This window comes from Apiospora phragmitis (assembly GCF_038363925.1).
Source record: "Apiospora phragmitis strain CBS 135458 chromosome Unknown utg000005l:1.0-4161743.0:1.0-4166827.0, whole genome shotgun sequence".
Lineage (NCBI taxonomy): Eukaryota > Fungi > Ascomycota > Sordariomycetes > Amphisphaeriales > Apiosporaceae > Apiospora > Apiospora phragmitis.
The window spans coordinates 1,446,291-1,470,946 of NW_027117403.1; the positions used below are offsets into that span (position 1 = coordinate 1,446,291).

Consider the following 24,656-nt stretch of genomic DNA (forward strand, 5'->3'; position numbering starts at 1 on the left):
TATAACTGTATATATATCTCGATTCGCGCGAATACCAAGTTCTATTCATGTATTCCAAGAGGTGCGCCTGAGCTCGTCGTCCATCTCCTGAAGCAACCATATCCAAGCCAGAACGGAATCCAAACAACATACTTTACGCTTCCCTTCCCTTGCCGTGTAAGCATGCTGGAAGCCACCCCTACAATAATGGCACATGCCTGAAACCACTCACTCAATCTTTCAGTCGAGTCATGGCCAGCCCGTCCCAGAGCGGGCACAGCCAAGCCTCGAGCCGCGGGTTCTCCTTCATCTCGCGGTTAAACTCGCGCAGCTTGTCCAGGTCGCCGTCCCACGCGCTCCGAGCAAAGTCCCGGCTGTGGCGGTGCGCGACGGGGTTCTTGTCTTCGCTGTCGTCGATGACGCCGCCCCAGCGCAGCGCGTTGTCGCCGATGATCAGCCCGCCCTTGCGCAAGAGTCGTCGCTTGCTCTTGCTACTACCGTCGGACGCGGCGGCGGGCGGCGAGTTCTCCAGGATGATGCGCAGGTAGGCCGGGTAGCCGGATTTCTGCGCGTCGATGAAGATGATGTCGTACGGCTCGTCGTCGTCTGCGGCCGGGGCTGGGACTTGCTGGGCGAGCGTGACCAGGGCGTCGCCGGTCACGACGCGGATGTTTTTCATGCCGTGTTCGGCGAAGACGGCGCGTGCTTGGGCGGCGTACTCCGGGTCAAACTCTAGACCGGTCACATGGCCCTCAGCGCCGACGGCGTGGGCCCAGATCATGGAGGAGAAACCGTGGTAGACACCGATCTCTAGGACTGTAAATAGAAAAAGCGAGGGTCAGCCTGATCGTATCTCGTGTGCTGGGAAATCCATTTTTGACTACTGAACCTTTCTTGGCTCCGACCAGATGAGCAAGCCAGACCATGGCCTGGCCCTGAAACGTCGAGATCATCATGTTGGCTCGAGGCTGGGTCGAGACGACGTGGTCGTGGTAATCGTGAAGATGCTTGGGGAGGCTGAGGGAGTGCTGCTCCGAGTACTCCGTCACGCGAGACGCGACATCCGCGTTGGGATACAAGGTGGGCGCTCCTGACTTCATGGTGGCAGTTGTAGGCGATGAACAAAACCTGTGATGTTGCCGTTGAGCTGCAGGTAGAAGCAAAGAGTAATCGAAAATAAGTAAAGAGAAAACGTTGGGAGCAAAGAAACCAGCCCAGCAGACTGCCTGTCGTGTGTGGGTGAAAGGAGAGAAAAAGCAGAAATCCCAAGTCAATGTCAAGTTCAATGGGATGTTTTATAGGAAGGACGTAACCACCTGCAGATGACCAGCTCATGAAACGCATCAGCTTGGTCGCGCTTGGTTAATTCCATAAGCAGGAATGAGTCCGCAATTGAATGCAAGCATGCATAGCAAACTGCTCTTCTAGGTAAGTTATCACTCTCGAGTAAACAGTATGTGTCAGGTAGTTGGCCAAACGGTGAGCATACCATCAAACCAAGTAAGGGCATATGAGTATCACCTCCAGTCACGCCGACCTGCTGCGAGGGGTAGAGGAAGGGCAAGCTCACGAGGAAACATACATAAGATAAGAAAAGAATGATGGCATTGAGTACATACAGAACTGCTGATTAGGTACAATTATGAGTTTATGTGAAATAAAAGGAATCATTAACAACAAGCCTTCTCCCAATTTGTGCTACCTTTGTAGGGCCACCTCCATCACCAACAACTAATAATGCTATGACAGTTCTAACACCCCAAGCAACTATTGCCACCATGTACACCAAACTACTTGCAATAACCAGGGAACCAATCCACAGCCCACACAGTCTGCCTTTATCAGACAGCATTGGATTACTTGTCGTGTTCCAGCAATGGGGTACAACAGGCGATATCAAGCGAGGCTAGGAACGGATCTCCAGGAGTAAGGAAGAGCTTTTTGTATGGTTCTTTCTGGCCTGGTGCGCTTCGGTACCGAGGGCCTCCGCAGTATTGGGCGGTGCTCTCGCTTAAAGGAGAGCAAACGCCGCACCGCTCAGGCCGAAAAGGAGGCCGCTCATGGCGGAAACACCATACGAGGATGCCCCGGCGCTCTTGGCGGGGGCCGGTACTGAAGTGGTAGTAGGGCTGACCGGGGCCGGTGCCATAGTAGTAGTAGGGGTGCCGACGGGGGCCGGTATCATAGGAATAGCAGCAGGGCGAGTAGTAGTCGTGGGCTGAGGCTGAGGCTGAGGCGACACGGGCTTCTGAGGTTGCTGAGGCTGAGGGGTTGGGGCAGCAGCTGGGGTCGTCGGAACCACGACGACCGGCGGCGTGATGGTACTAGTCGAAAGCACGGGAGAGGGGTAGGGCGTCGGCACGACGATGACGGAGCCCGGGACCTTGGACACGCTGGACCAGGGCATCGGCATCATCGAGGTACAGGGCACCGTCGTGGTCACAGTGCCGCCGCTGACCCAGACGGCGCTGCTCGAGGCCGGCTTGGGCATGGGGGCAGGGCTGCCGCTGGGCTGGATCGGCTTCCGCGTGTGCGTGTACGGCGTCCTCATGGGCGCCGCCGGCTGCGTCCACGTGCAGTTCGCGCTGACCCAGACGATGGGCGAGGTCGGCATGGGCGACAACTGCGTGCAGGCCGGGCACGGCATCGTCATGGTGACGGTCCCGCTCTTCCAGATCGTGGTGGGCGAGTCGGAGGAGATGGGTGCCGGAGCCGCAGTTGGGGGGAGGGGTCGGTACCGAGGTGATCGTCGTCGATCCCCCGGGGCACACCGGGCACGGCAGCGTCAGCGTGACGGTGGAGTTGGACCAGTAGGCCTTGGTCGTCGTCATGACCACGGACTGGTTGACCGTGACGAGCTGGGTCGTGACGGACATGGGCGCCGTTATCGGCGCAGACATGGAGCTGGTCATGGGGGCGGTCATGGAGCTGGTCATGGGGGCGGTCATGGAGCTGGTCATGGGGGCGGTCATGGGGGCGGTTATGGAGCTGGCCATGGAGCTGGTCATGGGGGCGGTCATGGAGCTGGCCATGGAGCTGGTCATGGAGCTGGTCATGGAGCTGGTCATGGAGCTGGCCATGGAGCTGGCCATGGAGGCGGTCATGGGAGCGCTGCTCGAACTGTTGCCCGCCAGTCGTCGGTGAGGGAGAGGGGCGGCCTCGAACAAGCCCAGCTTCTCCAGACGGGCACCGCTGCGTCGCTGGAAGTTCTTGGCCTCAGCCATGCCAAGAGAGCAAGAAGCCCGATAGCGAAGAGTTTCATCTTTTTCTCGTCTCTCCTCTTTACCGGCTTCAGGGAATTGAGCGTATTGTTGTGGTATACTTATGAATGCGTATACTTGTGAAGAGCGAACGTTATGTAACGACTGTTGGAGAAAGAAAGGGGTTATCGGTCAAGAGTTGTCTGACGAGCGTGCAGGCTAGGGAATAAGACTGGATACAGCGAGTGAAAGTTGTCAGGTCTTGAAGGAAGACTTTCTCTAGGGATTTATACAAGTAGATTCTGGTTTTCCGATAAACAATAAACACACCTTCGTAGATTGGAGCCGAGCAACCCGCATATCGAAGACGGACCGGCAAGGCATATCGCACACTGGGAGTCTAATACCTTTCTATCTTGCCTCGAGCCGGGCCGGACAGCTCTGGATATTGGACTATTCCTAGCCAGACTCGTATATCAACCTGCAGTAGTCTGGCTAGTGTCCGCTGCCCAATTGGAACTTCCCAATTTCATGTTTGTTGGGATGCCAGTGTACCACGCCGGACAAAGAGGTTCACCAGCCACTGGCCCAAATGTTGTATGGTAGATACATGAATAACAACACCCGCCACCTGCCAATTTGTTGTTTACTGATGCCCAGCAGGGTCGATCTAGACCAGAGGTTCTTTCAATAAACCCGGAGAGACCCGGCCGCATTTTAGGATCACGTATACATTCCTCGGCCCTTGTGGGGGAGCTCTAAGTGAGAGAATTACTCGTAGCGCCATCTGGACTAGGCATTGCACTTCTTTTTCCTGGCTGCTTGCCTTTCTATGGTAGTAGGTACCTGGTGTTCGGCATCATTTGCTGCCTTAGCAGGGTCCTGGCTCCCTGTCATCTCCTGGTTCCCTTTGCGTTGGTGTGGTGACATAAAACCCATGAGCCGACCAACGCTGTGGTATTGCTTCTCTCTCAGTCGCGGTCGTCGAGTTGACACCTTCTCTCGGGTTCAAACTCTCAGTGGGCCTCCTCGGGCACACCGGAAAATAGGCCAACCCTCATACGGTGACTCTACAAAGAAAGGGTCAGTATTTGCAATGGTTTAAGGCCGGGAGTTTTGTCTGGTTAGACTTGTACGCACAAATGGTAGCTTGGGTATTACCACAGCGAGAGTAGCCATAAAGTTGATGGTGAAATACGTGAGGTCGTAATTAGTGTAGTGCGTACTCAGGAGGAAGAGAACGATAGGTACACTAAGAAGAAACTTCTTGGCCGGCGTGTACTGGGCACCATCGTCGATTTGTTCCCACATGTTCAAGTTGTCGTAGGCACCGCTGTTAAACTCAAAGGGCGTGCCGCGAACCCAATGGAACATGATATACGAGCCGAACATGTACGAGATATTCGTCAGGGTCCACGAGGTTTCCTGCGAGACGCCGGGGATAACATCGTAGAAGACTTTAAGGGCGAAAATTAGGACGAAGTGAATCGTCCAAGCACCTGTATGGAGATATCCAGGTTAGCTCATTCAACCGAGAACCAAGTTAATATTCTAGGAACGAATCCATCCCCACACGCCACCGCTGCTCTTGTGATGCTCGCTCGTGCTTCGGGTTGTTTTGCAGTCACCCCGGCTTAAACCTTGTTTCGTACTTGCGCCAATGTTTCCTGGGAAAGCCGGGGCCGACCAACTTTCCCACCTCTTTGGCTCGAAGGCGTAGATATATGTTACGTACCTTTCGCGTTGACCCATTGTGCGTTCAAGTTCGGAAGGGCCGATTGGTCGCTCAGTTGCTCTATAGGCTCCTGAGGTTCTTGGTAGATCTGGAGGATACTACTGGACCTCCGTCTCCTGGTCGTCTTCTCCTCGCCCATGTTCAGATACGTATTCCCCCCTCGGGGAGGGGGATTTGTGCCGACGCCGTAAGACACGGTGCGGGGAAGGACTATCGGGGAAGACAGTTTGGCGGTGTTGGAAGAATCTTCGTGAAGCTTTGTGTTGGCCACCGTGGGCAATATGGTCGTCAAAGTCTCGCAACGGGGCGGGACTTTGCGAATGCTGGGGAAAAGGGCGGATGCGGGAGTCGTGGATCTTTCGTTTCGCTTAGCGACGAAGACGGTCAGGAGCGGCGACGGGCGTGGGAGAAAGTTGTAGTGGTTCGTGGTACTTGTGATATCACAGAAAAACAAGATGCGGGCGGCCAATGGGATGTGTCTGGAGGGCCAACAAAAAGGAAACCCGGAGGCAAAAATATCAGGCGTAGTAGTAGTAAAAGTAGTAGTAGCTCTAGGGGAGCATATGCACAAGCCGCGACACGTGAGCCAGAACAATATGGGTGCTGCTACTTTGTAGAGATGCCAATCAATGATGGAGAAAAAGGAGAAGTGGCTTGCAGGGCCAATGAAGAAGCCGAATCGAAACAGGCAGCGAACGTTTTCTTTTTCTCTCGTAACTCTTTTTGCGGGGGTTCCGGATGGGAAGTGGGAGTCTGAGGTCAGATCAGGTCGGATCGTGTGGTATCGTATCGGATGTGCAGATGCGCGTACGCAGACGTTTGCTTTGTTTGGTGATGAGGATGGCTTTTCGCAGTCAATTGAGGTCAGATGTAGGGATTGGATGTGCTGTCTTTGAGGTACATGCTAGCTCAAAAAGGGTCACGGGTAGGGGGGTAAAATGAAGGTTGGAGGTCACTTGGCCAGCTGGAATTGGAGGAAGTCGACACACTTTAGGCAGGTGGTGGGAGAAGTACCCTACGCATTTGTAGGAGCTCGAAGCTTGGCTGTGTAGCAACGCAGCTCTCTCCTGTTCCTGTTCTGTTCCTGTCTGGGGGGGTGGCCCAGCCGGCTCCGATCCCTCTGCACAACGTGGTGGATCACTTACGTGGATGGTTTACTTTAACACACACCTATCAGACAGCAGCGCCGCAACTCGCGGACACCGGCAGTTCAGAACCATCTTGGACTTCTTCGCGCGCACCACATGAGCTTCTCCCCAATCGCTTCATTCCGCCTCAGAAACATCCCAATTCATTACCAGGTTGCATTAGGGGGCCGTTACCGAGCCAGGGGAGGATCTTTGGACCGCCTAGAATTGGCACTCGGTGCGGAGATGGAAACCATTCCGGGATTATCCCCTTGCTTTTGGTGCCATTACTTTCGCCTGTCCCCATCTCGCCGGTGCGCCAAGAGCTATTGCAATCAGCGCGAATACAGATTTCTATATGTCGGGATGCGAGGGTCGTCGTGCAGTCCAGGTCTTTCAGGGTCTCACTTATCAATGATCAGACATCTGAGGTTCCACTAATAAATATCCAGCCCCGCCACCGTGTCTGCTCCCTTGGTTCTCGAAGCGAAACAACGAACCATACTGGTTATTGGGATGCAACACGAGAAAGGCCATGGTGCTGGGATCCCTTAAAGACGAGTTAGATACTGTAGATGCGTGGGAGATCATACAAGATGCTATTCTAGTCTATATGATAATATAATTGCATTCTTTTCGAGTTGTCCCTCTTCGATGAACTCCTGTCTTCTGTTATGTAGTTGAGTTGCTCCTAGAATCCACCCGGAACCAAGTGTCCGGTAGACGAGCTTATGCAACGGACACTTGCATCAAATTTCCATACATAAGGGCAGAGATGTACTTTATGCTTCGCCATACCACTTTCTATAGACCAGATATCATTGTATTCAAAGTAGTGGATAGTACGTACAGAAAACCACGTCGTCACGCAAGATGCTGCTTTGCAAAGAAAGTGCGATTTCTATTTGGTGCGAAGCTTCCATGTGAGAGGTAGGTACATTAGCGATTGGCTTTTTGGGGGTAAAAGAGATGTCGGCCAAATCTGTCCCATCAAATTCCAGTTGGATGCTGCCCCCTGTACAGATACCCACTGACGCATTGCTGGAAAGGGCGGCTGAAGGACCCGCCTTTCCACCCGCGTCGCAAAACTCTAAACTAAAGTTGCGATCATTGATACAGCTGCCTCAAAATTCGAATATCCGTCGCGTGTAAAACGTACTACCCTACCAACGCTGCCTCGCTTGCACATCCAATCGTGAACGAATATCACAGTTTAATTGAACTTGCGCCCAAGCAGCCGCGAATGGCAGGTGAGTCGGACACTTCACCGGGTGGTCAGAAAAGGCCACGCGACTATGGTGAAGAGCTGAAGGGCTTGACACCTGAGCCACACAGCGATCGAGAGGGCTTTTCTACACCCACAAGGAAGAAACAGCGAACAGATGACAGCCAGATCCCCAATGCCTCGGGTCCGTCGGGGGGTGGAGAGGTGAATGGATTGGCTGCGCATCATGACACTCCTCCCTCACCTTCAGGCATTGCGGCTGAGCCAGACAGCGCACCAACAGCCTCTACTGTGCCAGAACCCTTACCTGAGAATGAGCCTGCTCAAGAAGTCGACCAAGAGACGTCGACCTCTCAAGGTCCTTTGGGCATCAACCGTGGGGTCCGTCTTCTTGGGTGAGGACTTCGTTTGGCAAGCCTAAGGGAGCTTCGGCCACACCTCCTACCCAAACCCCTATCATCAAACCAGCTGCACCTCCTGTGCCGCCCACTGATGACTTCACAAAGAATGGCTCAGATAATGAGTACTCAGAAGGCGAAGTCGGAGAAGATGACGAGAGTGGCGACGATGAGGATGCCGAGGATATGCCACCTACCGCTCCGGGTGCTTCGTCTGAGGAGCAGCCTACGGATGCAAACAAAGCAGATGACCAAATTGGCTACGTTACTTTCCGAGTGAACAAAAAGGATTGGAAATTGCCTAAGGGCGAGATACGAACCATCAAATGGAGCAACGCCCAGACAAAATTTTCCTGGTGGCTCGATTGGTTCGAGAAGGAGCTCGATTTCCTTATCGCTCTGCTCATGCGCTCCAACCCTGAGAAGCTGCGCTCCGGCCCTGAGAAGCCCGTGATTCACAGAAAGATTGTCCATGATGCTCTGAATTTCATTCTACATCACAAACATGGATTCTTTGTTGGTGCCAGTAGATCGAGGAACAAGGCGTCCAAGACCGAGGCATTGAAGGCGATACTTACCTGTGAGGAGCGGCTTTGGAATGACGCAACAGCCAAAGCCCAGATACGTGTTTCTAACCAAGATTTCTCAGCGCCGGGCGAGACGCAGATTCAGCTCCCTGTCGCCAAAGACGGCAGAAGTAACCGCCCCCGCCGTCATGTCTGAAGACGAAGAAGTCCGCCAACTAGAATTGTATTTTCCGCGGGTTGGCAACATTCAAGTCGTTTGTTTACATTGTGTCAGTACGCAGCATCGATCTGAGAGCTGCCCGTCATTGAGCTGTGGGTTCTGCCAGAGTGACGCTCACATGTCATACGCTTGCCCCACGAAGAAACGATGCACCAAATGCTACCAGCTTGGCCACGAGGCAGGATCTTGTCAAGAGAAGCTTGCCTTGGCCAAGGACGAGCGTCCTGGTTGTGCCTATTGCTCGTCTCGTGGCCACACGGAAGATCGCTGTCCTACCGTTTGGAGGAGCTACCAGCCAGGCTTGACAGAGCTCAAGAAAGTCAAGGACATCCCTTGTTATTGCTACATGTGTGGCTCGGCTGGCCATTACGGACCCGAGTGTGGTCTTGCTAGCAAGAAGCAGAAGGCGGAGGCTCAGGGTTGGACGACGTGGTCCAAGGCGAATCGCGACGCATACGTCGACCCAGAGAGCAGCAACATTGCCATTGCGCAAGTAGGCGTCGACCACGCAGGCGCCAATGAGGTGTCCGAGTTCCATATCAAAGGCAAGGCAACGAAGAAGACCCATATCCATTTCGTCTCGAGCGATGACTCCGAGGGCGATTTCATCCAGCCGTCCGTTAGTAGAGGCGACCCTGGCAAGGGAGGTATCAGCATTTCCACCAATATCGTCAATCCGTCACAACAGCAGTCAGGTCGGTCATCACGACGGAATCGCAACAATGGTCAGCCGCCTCCTCCTGGGAATGCGGATATGCCGCCGCTTCCGCCCGGACCTCCCCCGCCCATGGTCTTCAATGGTAATGGTAATGGCTCACAGAGCTCTTTCCACCCGCTACCGCCGCGTCCCGGTGGTATGCATTCAAACGGCGGCGGCGGCGGAGGCGGAGGTGGAAGGGGTGGTGGCAATAGGGGCCGGGGGCGCGCAAGGGGGCGCACAGGAAACAAAGGCTGGGGCGGAGGCCGCTAGAAACCGTGGTACATAGGTACTTACCGGCAAGAGCCTCTGTCAACGTGGTAAAGTCTCTTACCTCACTTGTCTTGGCTCTGGCCGTTGGTTCTGTTGTGAGAGCAAGATAGTGCTGCAAGAGTGGTCCCTGCAGACTCAGGGATGAATGAAGAACAGTGTAATACACATATAATGGGAGTATCAACCAAGTGCTTGCATCGCAGTGAATTGCTAAACGCTTGCGACACCGCCCGTGTAGATTAGCACAATCGTAAGGGTAGGATGTTCCATGTTCTATCTGTGCTATCCTGTGTGTATGTGTCATTTGAGTGCCACTCGTCGTCTGGCTTTTGATTCGAGCCAGCCAACGACTTCGTGGACGATTCCAGCAATATATGATCAGCTACGGGGTACGTCGGATGTACATACTTCATCGAGATTTCCACAAAACTTTTACGATGTCGGAACTATTCTTCTCGACTGTCATTTTATGTGACGCTCCGGCGGTGACGTTGCTTTGATATGTAAAGATCGGGCCGCTGCAGGACTACTCGTACGGACCTAACCATTCTTTATGAGGGAAGTGGTTTAGAAGACCTCTTTGCTTTTGTTTTACCTGAACGGTGCCAGTTGGTCGGTAGCCAGCCTCCTGTATCCGTACCTCACTCGACATCAGCCACATGGAGGAAGCTGCTTCTGATTCCACCTAATTTCCTTCGAGATCAAACAATGGGCTTGAGAACCTCAACATTGGTCCTTGGGGTAGGGTCCTAAAGGACGTCGACCCCTAGCTAGGTTGTAGCGGCGAGTTTGAAGTTCAGCAGCTGCACAACGGTTGCTACCATGTATGAAGCTCGCACGCGGGCATCCCGTCTCAGCCTTGTGGCACCTCGCCCGCATCTGTCAATTGCCTTTACATATTGTTGGGGCGTCTGCCTTTCGATACAGCTTTTAGGCGCTCACCCGTCCGGTCACGCACCTAAACTCGGGGCAAAGTTTGCTTGCTCCCCCAGCCTTGCCCCAGCCATGTCTACGTCAAGGAACGGACGTTGGACGTTCTAGGCGTTCAATAGTGGTAGATGTAGAGAATTCAGGTTGGGCACAAATAAACGAAAGAAACTTTATCGGGCGGTCTGCTATGATATCGGGATTGATATATCGGGGTTGATATATCTTTGTTGTGATGGCGTCACAGCGTGCTGTTGCTGTCATTATCTCTGGCGGCGAGATTGGACAGATGAAAAGTGACGAGTCGTCCACGGATACAACAGATACAACAAACACTCCGAGTCTATGCATACCATCCCGGCTCACCCATATTGCCTGTACACCACTACTATATCTCAGACGTTTGCCCCTGTCGCAGCGATTGGGGGGTTTTACGGTACATACTCCGTACATCATATGCAAATGTGTAATGGAGGGGTTGAGCAGACAGACGCAAGGTAAATGAAGTTATTCTACGAGTCCACGAATCAAGAGCTTGATGGACGCCGGGTGCCGACGCAAAAGCAAATCTCTTGAGACACAAATCTTCACCGTCCAAGCCCGCCAGCCAGTGTTATGCGCTGCTTGCTATGATGCTACCAGCCAGATGGCGTCTCGCTCGGCTGGCGTTTGCCTGGAAAGGCAGGGGGGTTGCGCCCACGAGGGAAAAGGAAAGAAAAATGGCCCCCCTCTTAGTTGGAGCAATGTGCCGGCTTTTGCAATAGATCTCGACCGGCGTCTCTTTGACATGCAGCTACTGTCAACCACCGCAGAGCAGCTTGATGATCCAAGCTCCGGTAACGAGACGGCTGGTTAGCTCTCCTGAACTGACAGAGGTTTGGATGTACGGAGTACCTATTCTATACATCGAATGACTCTAATGTCAGATGCGACGTCAATGTTACAATGTTGTTGGAAATTACATACGCCCTGGTTTATCGCACGTCTTCTTATCTAAGTGAGTATCTGTCGTGGTAGGCAAGAACAACAAATTGGATCCCATCTCAGCAGCAGGGCGAGCTGAAAACTGCGCAAGGCGTCAGAGAAGAAAGAAGGGATGATATTGGGCTTGCTCGTAAGTTTCTCATGGTGATTGGATTGCGTACAAAGTCTGAAGGGACTAGCGAGGAGCTTGTTGATGATAGTCCTGAACTCACGACGGTCTAACCACAATACTTATCCACCCAATTCAGCTTAAGCAACCTGCCTGGTCCTGACTAGTATGGAAAAGGCGTTGCGCATTGTCACCGTGCTTTCATAGTACGATGGTCAGCTAACCTATGTAGATGAGGCCCTGGATAGTTGATACAGTCCTCCGGTCTGGATCTTCACATCGTGACGAAGTCAATCCGGCTATTGATATACACAGATACCAACAACAGGCAGACTGCTCAGGCAACCTCGATCAGCAGGTTTCCTCACCGCTGCTGTGTAGGTTGTCAGATCGGTCGTGACATCCAAATATCAATGTAGAAGAGTGATGTACACTTTTGGACCCCGAGGACAACCAGGTGCCAGGAGTACCGGCCATGATTAGAAAGGTAAACCATTGCCGAAAGCGCATATGGCTACGTAATGCAGCGTGCGCTTCGCATGCAGGCAGTGATCACTGATGAATGGGATGGATGGGTGGATAGGTTCTTTTAACAATTTCGACTACCGGCTGAAGTCATTCATTTTCTTGTTCGATATATTATCTTCATCGATGTATTCCCTCTGGTTCGCATTGGCATGCTTTTTGCCGGAGCGGCAGAGGTGTATCTCCAATTTGGGTGAGGTTGCTTGACACAAATTGAGTCAAGTGAGCGGTAGGTGATCTCACTAGGTTAAAAACTCCCGAACACGTGTGCACTAACATCTTGAAGGTCAAGCTCTGGAAAGTGTGCATGTATCCGTAGCAACCTTTATTTTAGTGATGGACAATCTACAGGACACCAATACGACATCGACACCTTCAGATACATATTGCTGCGCGAATCATTCGCGACTGGCCCCGTCCCCTTACACGAGTATTGTCGTAGCCGACGAGGCTAACTCACGATATTGCTGACGCTAATCACACCAAAGCTTCTATTCCCCACGTTACATGATTCTTGGACGGTGATTCAGATCAAACCCTGGTACGATTCTCGCGTGCTAGATTGCTAAAACGTTAGAGGACCGGCGGTGGGTTAGTGGATTGCCCAGTGGGCAGCCGGAGTAGCCTCAAGCTCACGAGGGACAGACAAGGGAGCCATGAGCTTTTACCCACCGAGCAAGCTCCACGCAGCCCACCATCGGTAGCCCCCAGCGTCCGTGGTCTGTGGGAACAACCCACCAGCGCCCAGGGGTTCGACGTCCCATCGTGCAACCTTGAAGATCTAGGAAGTCCGTTTACGACGAATCACGACCCGGTGCGGCCTATGGTATGAAGGCAAACAAATGGGATTCACGCCCGCCCGCGCCCGGGGAGCTGCCTTTGGCTTTCGCTGGGCTGCTACGCTGTTGCTGATAGAGTGGTAATAGAGGAGCCCGGATGCGACGCTGGTGAACTGAAATCTCGCAGAGACCCTCAATCAATCAAATCACGCTTGCAAGGTGCGAGCCCCCCCGCAATCTTCTTTCTCGGGAGGAGGAGGACGATTCTTCAGTGACACATACACGCACACACATGTAAGCAGCAAGCAAGATGTTTCCCGATTGGCAATAAACCAAGTCGAGTCGAACGAAGTTCCAACGTCAGCAAGCAATCGGCTTCCAAGGATCTACGTTGTACGTCTAGTAAGCCACATACATATGCACACACACGCACATAAGATAAGAAGCCGAGTCCGGGTTCAGTTGGGGGTGGTGTTGAGGACAAGACATCATCGTCCATACTTTGGTGTGTGCATCTGTGTTCTAAATACAGCTCTGTTCATCCCTACCTACCTCATGTTGACGTACATAGCCCGTCTGCCAGTGGTCTCAGCCGGGGCGCCCACTCACTCACTTCACTTCCGGCCCAACACCCGAATTCAGTATCTTTTGCGTGTCCGATCATACGAACAAGAGGATTCCATGGCACCTTCTTCTCGTCGCCACCAGCGACACTGAAGAAATGAGAATGGCGATTAAAGTGCAATAATAAGAAGCTACTGGCCTGCAATACTACCCTGTCATCATCAACACAACCCCCTTGTCCAGGGGGCTTTCCCCAATGGACCCAGCAACCAAAACCCATGTCGTTCCCGCTAGGCAATTAAAAGTAATTTTCGCTTTCCAGATTTCAGCCCCTACTGGAACACGTACAGTAGCTGCCGGTCGAGCAGCAAACCACCTACACCCACACCCGAAATAAGCTAAGGTTAGCCTGTTTGCCTGTGCACCACGTACCATTACTTGGATCTTCCTTCCTCCTGCCTCCCTCAATCCCTTCCCTGCTTCGTTTGCTCGGCCCGGTTTGGTTCGTTCGACCACTTGGTGTGTTTTCTTTCCTTCTTTCTTTCTATGCAAACAAAACACCTGTCGTGCGAAACCAGGACGAAACGATATTGGCAATACTGAGCCTTGTCCATTGCTTGCGTCCACAGAGACCAGCTAACAATTACACTTGGGTCCCCGTCGCTCTACGACGAGAGCGGCCGCATCACTCGGCGCACGCGACGGTACGTACGTCCGGTCCCGTTTCTTCAGATTTGATTTCTTGCGCAAAGGGGAGAGGGAGGAGCGTGGTCCTGTAACCTACATGGCTTGCAAATCCCGAAATTTGCCCATCCCCTTTGACATCCTGAGGCGAACCTTCAGCCGGCTCTGACAGGCTCGAAACGGTCTCGTCATCCTGCCATAAGCTCACATTGCACACGCCGTTGGTGGTGAGAATGTCGAAGTCGGACAACACCAGTCAATCGAGACCAAGAGGGAGTGATGTATTTGCCCCTCCAAAAATGCTCCGGCGTAAAGCTACCCATGATGCCACTTTTTGCAGTGCTCGTGTGCATCTTCATTTCTCACATTGATCACGGATCAGAAGGAAACATCTGACAAGTGGACCGGACTTCGCAACAGGGGACCAAGTGGGTAACTACAAGATTGTATGCGCACGCCGTCGTCTAACTACTTTTATACTACTACATTTGATATGTACCCTGCCCTCTCCCCCAGCTGAAGAGAAAACAAGCCGAGAGAGGGAGAGAAAGCTCTCGAGGGACTCTCATCTATTTTCGAGTATTAAGTTCTTGCATGACTCGGTGACGCCTCTCGATTGCCAGAAACAACATCCGTCCTGCATATACCCTTCTTGCATAGTTGCACTCTTCCGTTCTTTGCCAGGCACTCCCGGTTTATTCGTGTCGAGGGTGTTTCAGCCCAGGTCAACCATTCGCCGGGTCGCTAATGGTTTTTCTTCTTCGCAGCCCTGTCCACTCCTTTCACGGCCTGCCAACTCTCTAGTTTTTGGGGGCTTTTCACAGAATCAAGCATTTCGAAAGCTAATAGGACAAATCCAGCCACACTGAAGAATCGATACATTGCCCACCCTCCTTCTCGACCGCCCTCGAGCAAGCAAACCGCTCGCTAAGCAGCAGGGGCGGACTGCTGGTCAGGGGCGCCCGTTCTTTGGTAATCACCATGGCCTCCCCTCAAATCGACATCATGTCGGCGGCAATCTCTCCCACAACTGCCGTTGCGACACCGCGTCATGTTCGCTCCAGGACGCAGAGCATCTCGAGCGACCGACCGTCGACCATCGCCCACAGCCTCATGTCACCTCCACAGTCTGTTACGCCTGAGGCGGCTTTCATTGCCGCTTCGGCCGCATCGCAAATAGTGACCAATGATCACGACAGCCACTCGGAAACATGGTATGATCAGGTTGGAATCGAACCCTCCGGGGAAACTGCCTTGGTTGCAACCGGCTCGCTACAACTCGCGAACAACTTCGTTGATCAGCTTTTGTTCAACATAATTGCAATTGCAAGGTCAACATCTCTGTCAGCCCTGCGACCGGCTGTTAGTGAAGTCCTGAAGCCGAAGCTCGCAAGAGACGCCGTAAATCAGGCCGATGAGGAGCTTCGGGAGTATCTGGGTGGTGGCGAGGTGGACGACCTCGCACACTCTCCGGAGGCCGAGCCGTCGGACAATTGGGATCTCGAGTTGGCCTGGAAGCGCACTCGGCTCCGATGCATGGTCTATTCGTCTCTCGGAGACATGGAAGAGGAAGATGAAGATTATTATATGGAACAAGAGCACCTCAGGGGCGAAAGTGACGATATCCTCTCCGAAGCTGTATCTCCTGCAGTGGCTATTTTCTTAACCTCCATCATCGAGTTTATGGGGGGAGCAGGTGCTGGTTATTGCAGGCCAAGCCGCTTTTAACCGCTTGCGAGTCAAGTACGAGAAGGAGCTCAAAGACGGCACCCGAATGCCGGGCGACATATCCGACCGAATCGTCGTCGAAGAGCTAGACATGGAACGCGTCGCTCTCGATAGAACTTTGGGAAGGTTATGGCGAGCCTGGAAGAAGAGGATACGAGCCCCTGCTGAACTCAGCTACCAACGATCGTTCACCAGGAGCGCAACGCACAGTAGGCATGGCAGCATAGTCGCAGAAACCGTTGGCACTCTACCAATCTCCAGGGAAGTCAGTATAGATGAATCACAGGATACCAGCTCGCCGGGAGAGTCGAAACCTAGCGAGGAGCCGGCAAAGGAGGCGCGCCCTTCAGCGGTTCCCCTGCCCATGAGCAATAACGACATTGCTGAGATCGAAGTTCCCGGGCTTGTTTCCTATAGTGATGAGGAGGACAGCGACTTGGAGGATGACGAGCTTCTGCAGCAGCGCCCACGACCCAAGAGTTGGATGGTTTTCTCTGCGCCCCGGAAGCATAACCCGCAAACACCCGCCGCCTCTCGGCCCACTTCGCCTGTACAGAAAACCCGAAAGCGTGCCAACTCAGTTCCGACTGGTCTTGCTTCACCCGTCACCTTTTCCAGGCCAGCAGGTACACGAGGTGAGGTGGTCGAGCCTAACAGCAACCGAGATGGTGAGCCTTCCGCTAAGGTTGGCGATGCCTCGATCCCAACGTCTGGCCACGAAGCAGTTGAAAAAGCGCCAGAACACGCCAAGGCTCGGAATGTCGACGAAGCAGATCCACAAGCCGCTCTGGCCAGCCCGATCTCAAAAATGGTAACTGGCGCTGCTGCTGTCGGTTCAGCTGCTTTGGCTGGTGTCGCCGCTATGGCTCATGGAACTGCGCTGCAAACCATGGTCACGCCTATGGAGGAGGAAGAAGATGATGAGTTCGAAGAAGAGCCGCAGATTCTTACCTCATCACGAGTATCAATAGGCGGTCGAAGTTCGCCAGCTATTTCGGAATCCGGCTCGAACAGGCCTCCTTCAATTCTCGTGGGACGATCAAACAGCCTAAGCTCGGTACGCATGATCGAGGTGCACAGTCCTCGAAGTCCAAGCATCAGATCTAGCAGACATGGCTCTGGCGAATTTGACTATCCTTCAGCCGCTCGCTCCATGAGCCTCTCGAGGGAAGGGAGCGTATCGACTCCTCCCATTGTGGAGGAAGGGCCACCCGAACCTCAAGCTGACCTTCCATCGGTGGATACGTATTCGTCTAGGGAGAGTTCTCGAGAGAGGAATGTCAGACGTACTTCAAGCCCCTCGCTACATGGCTATGGCGCGCCCACGCTGGCCCCTACATCAGCGCCTACCTCGGCTCCTATTCCGGCTCCGACGAAGGTCACAATTCTGAACCAATCTGTTACAGGCGGGGCTTACCTGGACATTGACACTAAATACGAGAGAGTCGAGTTGCCTCCGAGAATGTCCTCCTACTCCAAGCCACCTACGTTGCCGACGTTGCCGGAGAAGAGTGCAAACAGACCTACGTATGCACAGGCCCCTTCGGTCGGACTGCCATCCGTCGATCGCACAACTTCGCAACGTGCGTCGCCGGAATCCCCAAAGCGTGCTTGGGCTAAACAGAACGACTCCCCTACCTCCTCCACCAATTCCAACAAGTTCAAAGCGGTCCGTAGCTCCGAGGAATCCACTAGCCAGCGCGCCCATGATGTCGCAAGAAACTTCGAGGAGTTGCTTCAGAATGACGAGACAATTCAGTATACGCTTACCCCCAGAGTATGCGCGACATGGAAATGTCGCAAGCATCAAAGGCGAAGCCAACTATGGAACAGTCATCTGGTTTGGCGGATCCCAAGGGCTCTGGCAAGAACGATGAGCCCAGACACCTTGAACCATCTCGTTCCTCCTCGGTGAAGAGGTCTTTGTCTCTCAACAAGTCAACGGGACTAAGCTCGCATCCGCCGAGGGGCACGGCAACTCGAAGCTTGGTGGACCCGTACCACGGGCGCCGCCTGTCTCGATGTCTACCCAAGGGCGGATGGGCCCTGCGCCTCAAGCTAGAGACGCCCAGATCCCACGTGAATCCTTGCAAGATTTCGCCGAGTTTATACGTTCGACGGGCCCGCCCGGCGAACGTGGGAACTTCCAGGCTAACAAACCTGTCGCCAACCCTCACCGAAGGGATATCAGTAGCCCCGTGCCTGCAACTGCGAGTACTGCTATGCCACCCAAGCGCACGGCTTCTACAAGAGCTCGTCTTCAAGCGCGCGACGCCGCCGTCAGCCACAACAACGAGAGTTCTGATCTCATCGACTTTATCCGCAGAGGGCCCCCTTCCAACGGTCCCAATCCTCGTATTCCCCGCAACATTGCTCCCTTCCGAAACACCATGGACTCGGACCAACTCCAAATGTCAGGCGCTACTGGAGGTAGAGCTGTGGATGCTGCGCTTCCAGACGTCAGGAGCAGCCAAGCTTCGACAAATGTAACGGAGACTTCTGTCAACTCTTCGATCAACTCGCAGAGCGCATTATTGAACAAGGCGAATAAGCCAACAAACTACTCTAACAACTTTGATGAGGAGGATATGATACCGAAGCGAAAGCAGCGCAGAGTTCGAGACCCCTATGCGATTGACTTCAGTGATGAGGAAGACTTGGATGATTTGTTGGACGAGGCGCCCAAGCCGAAGCCGAAGCCCAAGAAAGAGGAGAGCTTGATCGATTTCCTCAACAACTATGACCCGCCGCCAGACCCGTCACCTCCTCAACCCTTTGTCACCGCTCAGCAGCCCGCCGTGCTGAAGAAAAAGAGCACCAACAATCTGATTGCCCGTCTGCGAGCCGGGGGTGGCTCGTCGACACCCGAGCGATCAGCGGCCCCAGCAGGTCGTGAGTCAAGAGCAGCGAGCAACGCCAGCAATGTTCGGGGATATACTCCTATCGTAGCCAGCATGCCACCTAACGGTGGTAACTCTGGGAAGCTCAACGATATCATGGGGCCCGGGTCTCCTCAGAATAGGGCACCGTCAGGCCGGGTACCAATGAAACATTACGAACCTCGTGATGCCACACCATCTCACACTACGAGAGCATCTGGAACATCCGACTTGGCGCGTTTCTTACGAGAGTCGGAACCACCACCATCAACTCTGGCAACCGCCGCTCCTCCAGTCGAGGATAAGCCTAGCGGATTCGCGCGCATCTTCGAGCGTCGCAAGAAATCGGTCGCCTATTAAAGCCATAGAACAACCCACCCAACCTTCTTGTATATAACCTTACACATCTTTGACCTGCAAATAACCAATATCCTGGGCCATTTCTTTGCTTCGCGGCATTAGCCGCTACCGCGGAACAAATACTCTCCGAGTTACCCCTTTACTGGCAATTCCTGCTCTCTGTACACTGCTGCCGCATATCCGCCTCGACTATTTCTTTTCTTGATATGCCTTAATCGATCTACTCTTCAGAATCGCTTGCTGCTCCTGCGGGGGCTTGCTGCTCAACTCATTTGGTCGATACCATGTCATCATTACCTTACTACTCCTTTTTTGCTCTTTATTTCCGAATACTTCATGCGGTTGGACATGGTTGCTTTTTGCTCGGATTTACAAAAGAAGCGCCCGCGAAGCTTGATATACAGATCAGAGCAGACGGATGGAATTAGTGTGAAAGCTGGAAGAGAGAGAGCCGGGTAGAGAGACAAACCGAGCGTTTCTGAATGCATCGAGTAGAGAGGTGCGTTGGAAGACTATCTACTCAGACAGTGTGCGGCCCACGATAGTCATGGCTGAAATGAATGAAATTAAATCACTATAGATATCTCCCTATCCACAGTGCAGTGTCCTGCGAATATTGCGTTTCGTCTCTTGACCCGAGTGCTAATGGAATAGGCTATGTGTATGTTAATAGGGGGGCAGAAGTGGACGATCGAATGCCGACTAAGTGTCGTCGATCATTATCACTTGTTAGCCACACTATGTTGGTATCATCAACACGGTGAAAAGGACAAAATTCTACCTACAAGCTAAGTTAGGTAGTCTGAGCCCCCCGACAGCCTTCGCTATGTCTCAGCACCGGATAATTCGCAGTGTTTCCCGGTTTTCCCGATCCTGTTCCTTTCCTCTCATATGCACGACCCTCAATTGCAATACTCAGTGACCTGGCAAATGGAGAACATGACGAACTTAGCTATACCTAAGGGTGCGCGAGTCTTGGTGTAAGTAGATGATGTACTTACAACTGCATGGGGAAAGAATCAATGCGGGTTACTGATGAAACATCGTATTCGGTGCATATCCAGGACCGGAAGCACAGATTCCGTCGGCTCGGCCGTGACGGACGAGCTCCTCAAGGCGGGTCTCAAGGTCCGCGCGCTTGTCCGCAATCTCGAAAAGGGGAATATATTTCCGACCTCTTCCAGAAACGTTACGGTCCCGACGTCTTCGAGATCGCGCACGCGGAGGACTTCGCGAGCCTGGCAAGCCAGCCCTGGATGCTGGAGGCATTAATGAACGGTAAAAAAAGCACTTCCTAAGTAGTCGCGTATACATGGAATTACCTAAGGCATTGGTTGACCTGAGTGTGACCGGATTATCAGGATGCGCCGGGGTGGTCCATATGGCGACCGACACCTCGTTTGGGATGAGCCCGGAACAGGTCATCGCGCGCACGGTCGAGCTGGCGCGGGCCGTTCTTGAGGCCGCGGCCAAGACTCCTACCGTCCGGCGCGTCGTGTTCACCTCCTCGGCCGCCACGCTGCCGCGGCTCCAGGAGCCCGTGCACATCACCCCGTCCTCGTGGGCGTCCGACGACGTCGTCCGCATGGCCTGGTCTTCTTCTTCACTCGTTCCTCCGCCAGACCAGGACGCTTTTGCGAGGAGCCTCATCGTCTACGCGGCGAGCAAGGTCGAAGCCGAGCGCGCCTGCTGGGCTTTCATGCAGCAGCGTAGTGATAGTGGGAAGGAGGGGGGAGGGAAAGGGGGGAGGAGAGCAGCCCAACCCCAACCCCAATAGAGGCTTCGCCCTCAACACCGTCGTGCCCTTCACGTGCTCGGCGCCTTCGTCCACCCGCGCCTCGTCTCGTCCATGAACGGCATGCTGCTGGGCACGTGGCGGGGCGACCCGGCCGCGAGCGGCTTCCTGCGGGCGGTCGGCGCCCAGTGCCACGTCGACCTCGAGGACTTGGGGCTGCTGCACCTCGCGGCGCTGATCCTGGACGACGTGGCGGGGGAGCGCATCCTCGCGCTGAGCGAGGCGTTCGGCTACGAGGACGTGCTGGATATCATGCGGAGGATCGATCCGGCGCGTAAAGAACTACTGCTCGAGACGGTGAAATCGCCGTCGCCAACAGCGGCGGCTATGGCGGCCACGGTAGAGAGGGGGCGGTATAGGGAGTTGCTGGCGGGGATGGGCAAGGGGGAGCCTACGGGCTTGGAAGAGAGTATTCGGCGGGCTGCGGCTACCTCATCGTAAGTAGAGGGGGCCGCGTTTCAGTCAGGGGTATCGTGAACTCCTACCCACAACTAGGTATACCAGACTAAGTTCAAAGTTTCGTACCTATGCGCATCCATGTATATGGAGTCAGCGAGCCCCTTGTTGCTGTGCAAACCTTGGTAAAATTCGACGTAGTCGCGCTCGGCTTTCAAAACGTCGTCTGCCTTTCGCGTCGGCGTATGTCAAATCTAGTAAGTGTAGTATTACTCTTCGACGTATACTCTGCCATACACTCCACCTCCTAAAACATTATCTTCATTTCAACGACAGTTCAGAAGAGGCCCTGGTGAGCTCGTCGAGATCTCGAAAATATCGAAATCCGATAAGCTGGGTCAGCAGCCGGCTGAAAGAGGTAGCAGGAATTCGGCTGAAAACTAGGTGGTACGACGGAAGATTGACAAAAAACATGTGGGCGTTAGCAAATGGCACACAGAGCTTTGTGGCGAATTCGCCCCCTTCACCCGTTGCTTCGTGGTATCTTGGACCTCCCAGGTACGAAGTTTCCCATTGCCTAGTCCAGGAACCGGGGCCCAGGACCAGCGTTGTCGCTTCGAGTACAGCCCACAGATCATGATAACTATATGCATCTTGAACTTTATTAAGGCAACGACCATGCTCTTTGTTTGGTGGCTGAGAAAGTGGCAAAACAGAAACCAAGGTGAAATCTCCGGGGGAGCTTCCAAAGATCAGATACTGTATACCCTTGGTGATGCCATCGCGAGCTTCATGCGCGAGCCGGATGGAACGACGAACAACATGTGCCTGGCCACCAAGAATGACTTTCGCTATCGCCGCACCCTGAAAGACAAGTTGCGCAAACGACCCCCCAGCCCAAACCAAGCACCACGACAATGGAAACCCGAGCGGAACTTCTGGATGGCGTCTGCAAGCCTTAAACGATGGGTTATCTTGATCTTGAGTATGATCCAGGCTACCTCAACTATGCAATCAAATCTACATAGCTGAGAGATATTGAAACAGGTGCTGCATCGTAATTGCCGTAGCCGGTTTTCTTCTCGGGCTCTCGTTCACCTCACTCCGCCATCGCTCCATCCCCACCCGCGTGCCCGACCTGTGGCGGCTCGGCTTCGGGGCCTTGACGCCCTTCACGTACCTGGTCGTTGGGCTCCCACGCGACGACCCGGCGGGCCTCATCTCCAATGTGCTCCTGGCGAATCTGCCCCAGCTGATCCTGTCGATCCTCTACATCTTCTACAATACCATGCTCAGTACCTTCCTGGTGCAGCGCGAGTGGAGCCTGATGCACTCCGAGGCCAAACGCAAACCCCTGCGCGTCTCGGAGCCCATCGGGATCCAGCGGTCCAGCTACTTCATCAGCCTGCCCCTTCGCTATGGGATTCCGCTCTATGCGATATCGGGTATTATGCATTGGATGATCTCCCAGAGTCTGTTTCTGGCACGTATTACGGCGCTGTTGAATACAGATGGCGTCATTGATAACCAAAACTCCTTTTCGACATGTGGGTACAGTCCAGTAGCTGTATTTATCAGTAAGTCCCTGGCCTCTGTCAATCCCAAAGTCATGATCGTCTCCGCCGAAGACACCATCTAAGCCTTCATCATTGATTCAACTAACCATCTTTTTTTCAACCACCTTATAGCTATGCTTATGGGCCTCGGCCTCGTCCTCGCCATCGTTCTGGTTGGCTTTCGGCGGTATGACGGGACCATGCGGCTGGTCTCGACCAACAGCCGGGCTATCAGTGCCGCCTGCCACGTGCCCAGTGAAGATAGGAGAGAAGGCTATCTACTCCCTGTGAAATGGAGTGTGGTTGAGATGAATGAAGATGGACTGGGTCATTGTGCTTTTACCACAGCGCCGATGAGTGCGGTAGGAGAGCTTATTGATAGCGAGGAGATCAAATATACATGACTTTTCAAATATGGTACAAGAACATACAACACAACACCGAAATTTTCCAGGTAATAATTCGCACTTAGACGGCCATTCCGATCATCTCCATTCATTGGGCTACATCAGGACCCTCGGTTGCCTTCTTTGCTGCCGCATCGGCGACGCCGTTCCACTCTCTGGGTATTCTCCAGAACTGAATGGTCATGCCCAATTCTTTCCATCTCTCCACCTCGCCTAGGAGCAGTTCCCACAGGTCCGAGTTCTTGACGGGCGCACGGCCGCTGGTCCTCCATCCATTCTGGATCCAATTCTTCGCCAAGACAGTAGAGCCCTCGACCACGTACTCGGAGTCGGTGGCGATGACGACCGTGTGGAAGTTCTCGCCGACCCAGTGCCGGAAACGCAGGGCGGCGATGACGGCGCGAAGCTCGGCGCGGTTGCTGCTCTGGATAGCGTCGTCGCCGAATGGGCCTTTGGCTTCCAAACGAGCACTTGCAACGCCATCTAGGTTAATGCCAGTTCCTGCGTTGTGCACGAATGCCCAGCCGGCTTTGGGGTTGGCTTGGCCATTGTTGAGACATCGCCATCGGTGAAGAGTAGTAGCATGCCCGGGTCGTTGCGATGAGTGCGTCTAACTGATCGTGTCAGTCCATATTTACACATATTTGGTCTATAAATCTTCCCAAGCTGGGGGGCTGACTGACCGAAGAGCTCGCATCCAAGCACGCCTGCCAGCGAATAGTTCTTCTGGGGTGATGGTCGGAGACGGGGGACGGAACTTGGTCGGGAATGCGCGGCCGGTGCCTCTCCGCTTCTCCTCCGTGCCGTCAAAGGTGGATCGACTCGGTTCAGCAACAATAACCCGGTCAGCAGTCGGGTGTTGCATGCGGATACCCCCAAGACGGTCTGAGGCGGAACTGCGTGCCTCGTCGTCGTCGTCGTCCTCTTCGTCGTCCTCGTCCTCGTTCAAGACTTCATCCATGAAACTGTAATCACTGCAGCACTATTGTCAAACAACGAAGCCGTGGGGACCGCAGACGAATCGGCCATCGGGAAGCTCACACTGACCCTCGTCATCATCGCTGCTATCCTCGCCCAGCGGGAACATCCCCTGGGCCAGATACCATCCACGAGGCATGGTGGATTTGTTTGATCGCGGCTGACGGGCGAATGGCGGTAGTGAAGCCAAAGAAGGCGTGTGTGTGTGGAGAAAGCGAAAGGTTGTGGAGATTTTTCAATTGGCTAAGGTTGAAAAAATGGCCCGTAGTGCCTAACCACCGCTAAGGGCGGGGTACGTTGCGAACCAATCAACAAGCGTACCAACCCGGAAAGGGAAAACGATGCGGGGTAGACGGTGCAGCCCCTCAGTACCGTCTCACACGTTACCTGCGGTAGGAACGTAAGGTAGCTCATTACCGGAAGAGGCCCAGAAGAGCTTCGTTCCTACCACAAGGATACCTAACTCTTTTTCTTGTCAAGGCTTCATATATGGGAGAGCGAACAGAATTCCTACCTAGTAGTCAGCAGGATACGGTCATGTGGAAGACTTGATCAGTAAAGCTAACTACTTATATACAAAACCCATTTTCTTAGGGTAGATGTG

General features: G+C 53.7%; 11 protein-coding genes across 11 annotated transcripts; 7 read left to right on the plus strand and 4 right to left on the minus strand.

Annotated features, from left to right (window-relative positions):
• Window positions 1–211: 211 nt before the first annotated feature.
• On the minus strand, window positions 212–1,079 carry PG994_004483 (uncharacterized protein; the record flags this gene model as incomplete). Its single annotated transcript, XM_066855892.1, has 2 exons — window positions 212–795; window positions 869–1,079. The coding sequence occupies 2 exons, from the start codon at window positions 1,077–1,079 to the stop codon at window positions 212–214; spliced, it is 795 nt and encodes a 264-aa protein (XP_066718059.1).
• Window positions 1,080–1,990: 911 nt separating this feature from the next.
• Window positions 1,991–2,632, minus strand: PG994_004484 (uncharacterized protein; the record flags this gene model as incomplete). The annotated part of the gene is made up of 1 exon (XM_066855893.1): window positions 1,991–2,632. The coding sequence occupies one exon, from the start codon at window positions 2,630–2,632 to the stop codon at window positions 1,991–1,993; it is 642 nt and encodes a 213-aa protein (XP_066718060.1).
• Window positions 2,633–2,808: 176 nt separating this feature from the next.
• On the plus strand, window positions 2,809–3,123 carry PG994_004485 (uncharacterized protein; the record flags this gene model as incomplete). The annotated part of the gene is made up of 1 exon (XM_066855894.1): window positions 2,809–3,123. The coding sequence occupies one exon, from the start codon at window positions 2,809–2,811 to the stop codon at window positions 3,121–3,123; it is 315 nt and encodes a 104-aa protein (XP_066718061.1).
• Window positions 3,124–4,195: 1,072 nt separating this feature from the next.
• On the minus strand, window positions 4,196–5,065 carry PG994_004486 (protein ORM1; the record flags this gene model as incomplete). The annotated part of the gene is made up of 3 exons (XM_066855895.1): window positions 4,915–5,065; window positions 4,320–4,678; window positions 4,196–4,249 (listed from the first exon to the last, which is right to left on the minus strand). The coding sequence occupies exons 1-3, from the start codon at window positions 5,051–5,053 to the stop codon at window positions 4,196–4,198; spliced, it is 552 nt and encodes a 183-aa protein (XP_066718062.1). The 5' UTR covers window positions 5,054–5,065.
• Window positions 5,066–6,816: 1,751 nt separating this feature from the next.
• PG994_004487 (uncharacterized protein) lies at window positions 6,817–8,387 on the plus strand (the record flags this gene model as incomplete). The annotated part of the gene is made up of 4 exons (XM_066855896.1): window positions 6,817–6,883; window positions 6,935–6,971; window positions 7,254–7,647; window positions 7,689–8,387. 4 exons carry the CDS (start codon window positions 6,817–6,819, stop codon window positions 8,385–8,387), a joined length of 1,197 nt encoding a protein of 398 aa, XP_066718063.1.
• A 142-nt stretch (window positions 8,388–8,529) lies between these two features.
• On the plus strand, window positions 8,530–9,381 carry PG994_004488 (uncharacterized protein; the record flags this gene model as incomplete). The annotated part of the gene is made up of 1 exon (XM_066855897.1): window positions 8,530–9,381. One exon carries the CDS (start codon window positions 8,530–8,532, stop codon window positions 9,379–9,381), a length of 852 nt encoding a protein of 283 aa, XP_066718064.1.
• A 5,553-nt stretch (window positions 9,382–14,934) lies between these two features.
• PG994_004489 (uncharacterized protein) lies at window positions 14,935–18,920 on the plus strand (the record flags this gene model as incomplete). Its single annotated transcript, XM_066855898.1, has 3 exons — window positions 14,935–15,591; window positions 15,650–17,458; window positions 17,601–18,920. 3 exons carry the CDS (start codon window positions 14,935–14,937, stop codon window positions 18,918–18,920), a joined length of 3,786 nt encoding a protein of 1,261 aa, XP_066718065.1.
• A 1,022-nt stretch (window positions 18,921–19,942) lies between these two features.
• PG994_004490 (aldehyde reductase) lies at window positions 19,943–20,697 on the plus strand (the record flags this gene model as incomplete). Its single annotated transcript, XM_066855899.1, has 2 exons — window positions 19,943–20,198; window positions 20,282–20,697. 2 exons carry the CDS (start codon window positions 19,943–19,945, stop codon window positions 20,695–20,697), a joined length of 672 nt encoding a protein of 223 aa, XP_066718066.1.
• A 72-nt stretch (window positions 20,698–20,769) lies between these two features.
• On the plus strand, window positions 20,770–21,156 carry PG994_004491 (NAD(P)-binding protein; the record flags this gene model as incomplete). Its single annotated transcript, XM_066855900.1, has 1 exon — window positions 20,770–21,156. One exon carries the CDS (start codon window positions 20,770–20,772, stop codon window positions 21,154–21,156), a length of 387 nt encoding a protein of 128 aa, XP_066718067.1.
• Window positions 21,157–21,583: 427 nt separating this feature from the next.
• Window positions 21,584–22,750, plus strand: PG994_004492 (uncharacterized protein; the record flags this gene model as incomplete). Its single annotated transcript, XM_066855901.1, has 3 exons — window positions 21,584–21,669; window positions 21,693–22,096; window positions 22,182–22,750. 3 exons carry the CDS (start codon window positions 21,584–21,586, stop codon window positions 22,748–22,750), a joined length of 1,059 nt encoding a protein of 352 aa, XP_066718068.1.
• Window positions 22,751–23,162: 412 nt separating this feature from the next.
• PG994_004493 (ribonuclease H-like protein) lies at window positions 23,163–24,191 on the minus strand (the record flags this gene model as incomplete). The annotated part of the gene is made up of 3 exons (XM_066855902.1): window positions 23,163–23,684; window positions 23,754–24,048; window positions 24,118–24,191. 3 exons carry the CDS (start codon window positions 24,189–24,191, stop codon window positions 23,163–23,165), a joined length of 891 nt encoding a protein of 296 aa, XP_066718069.1.
• Between the last annotated feature and the right edge of the window lie 465 nt (window positions 24,192–24,656).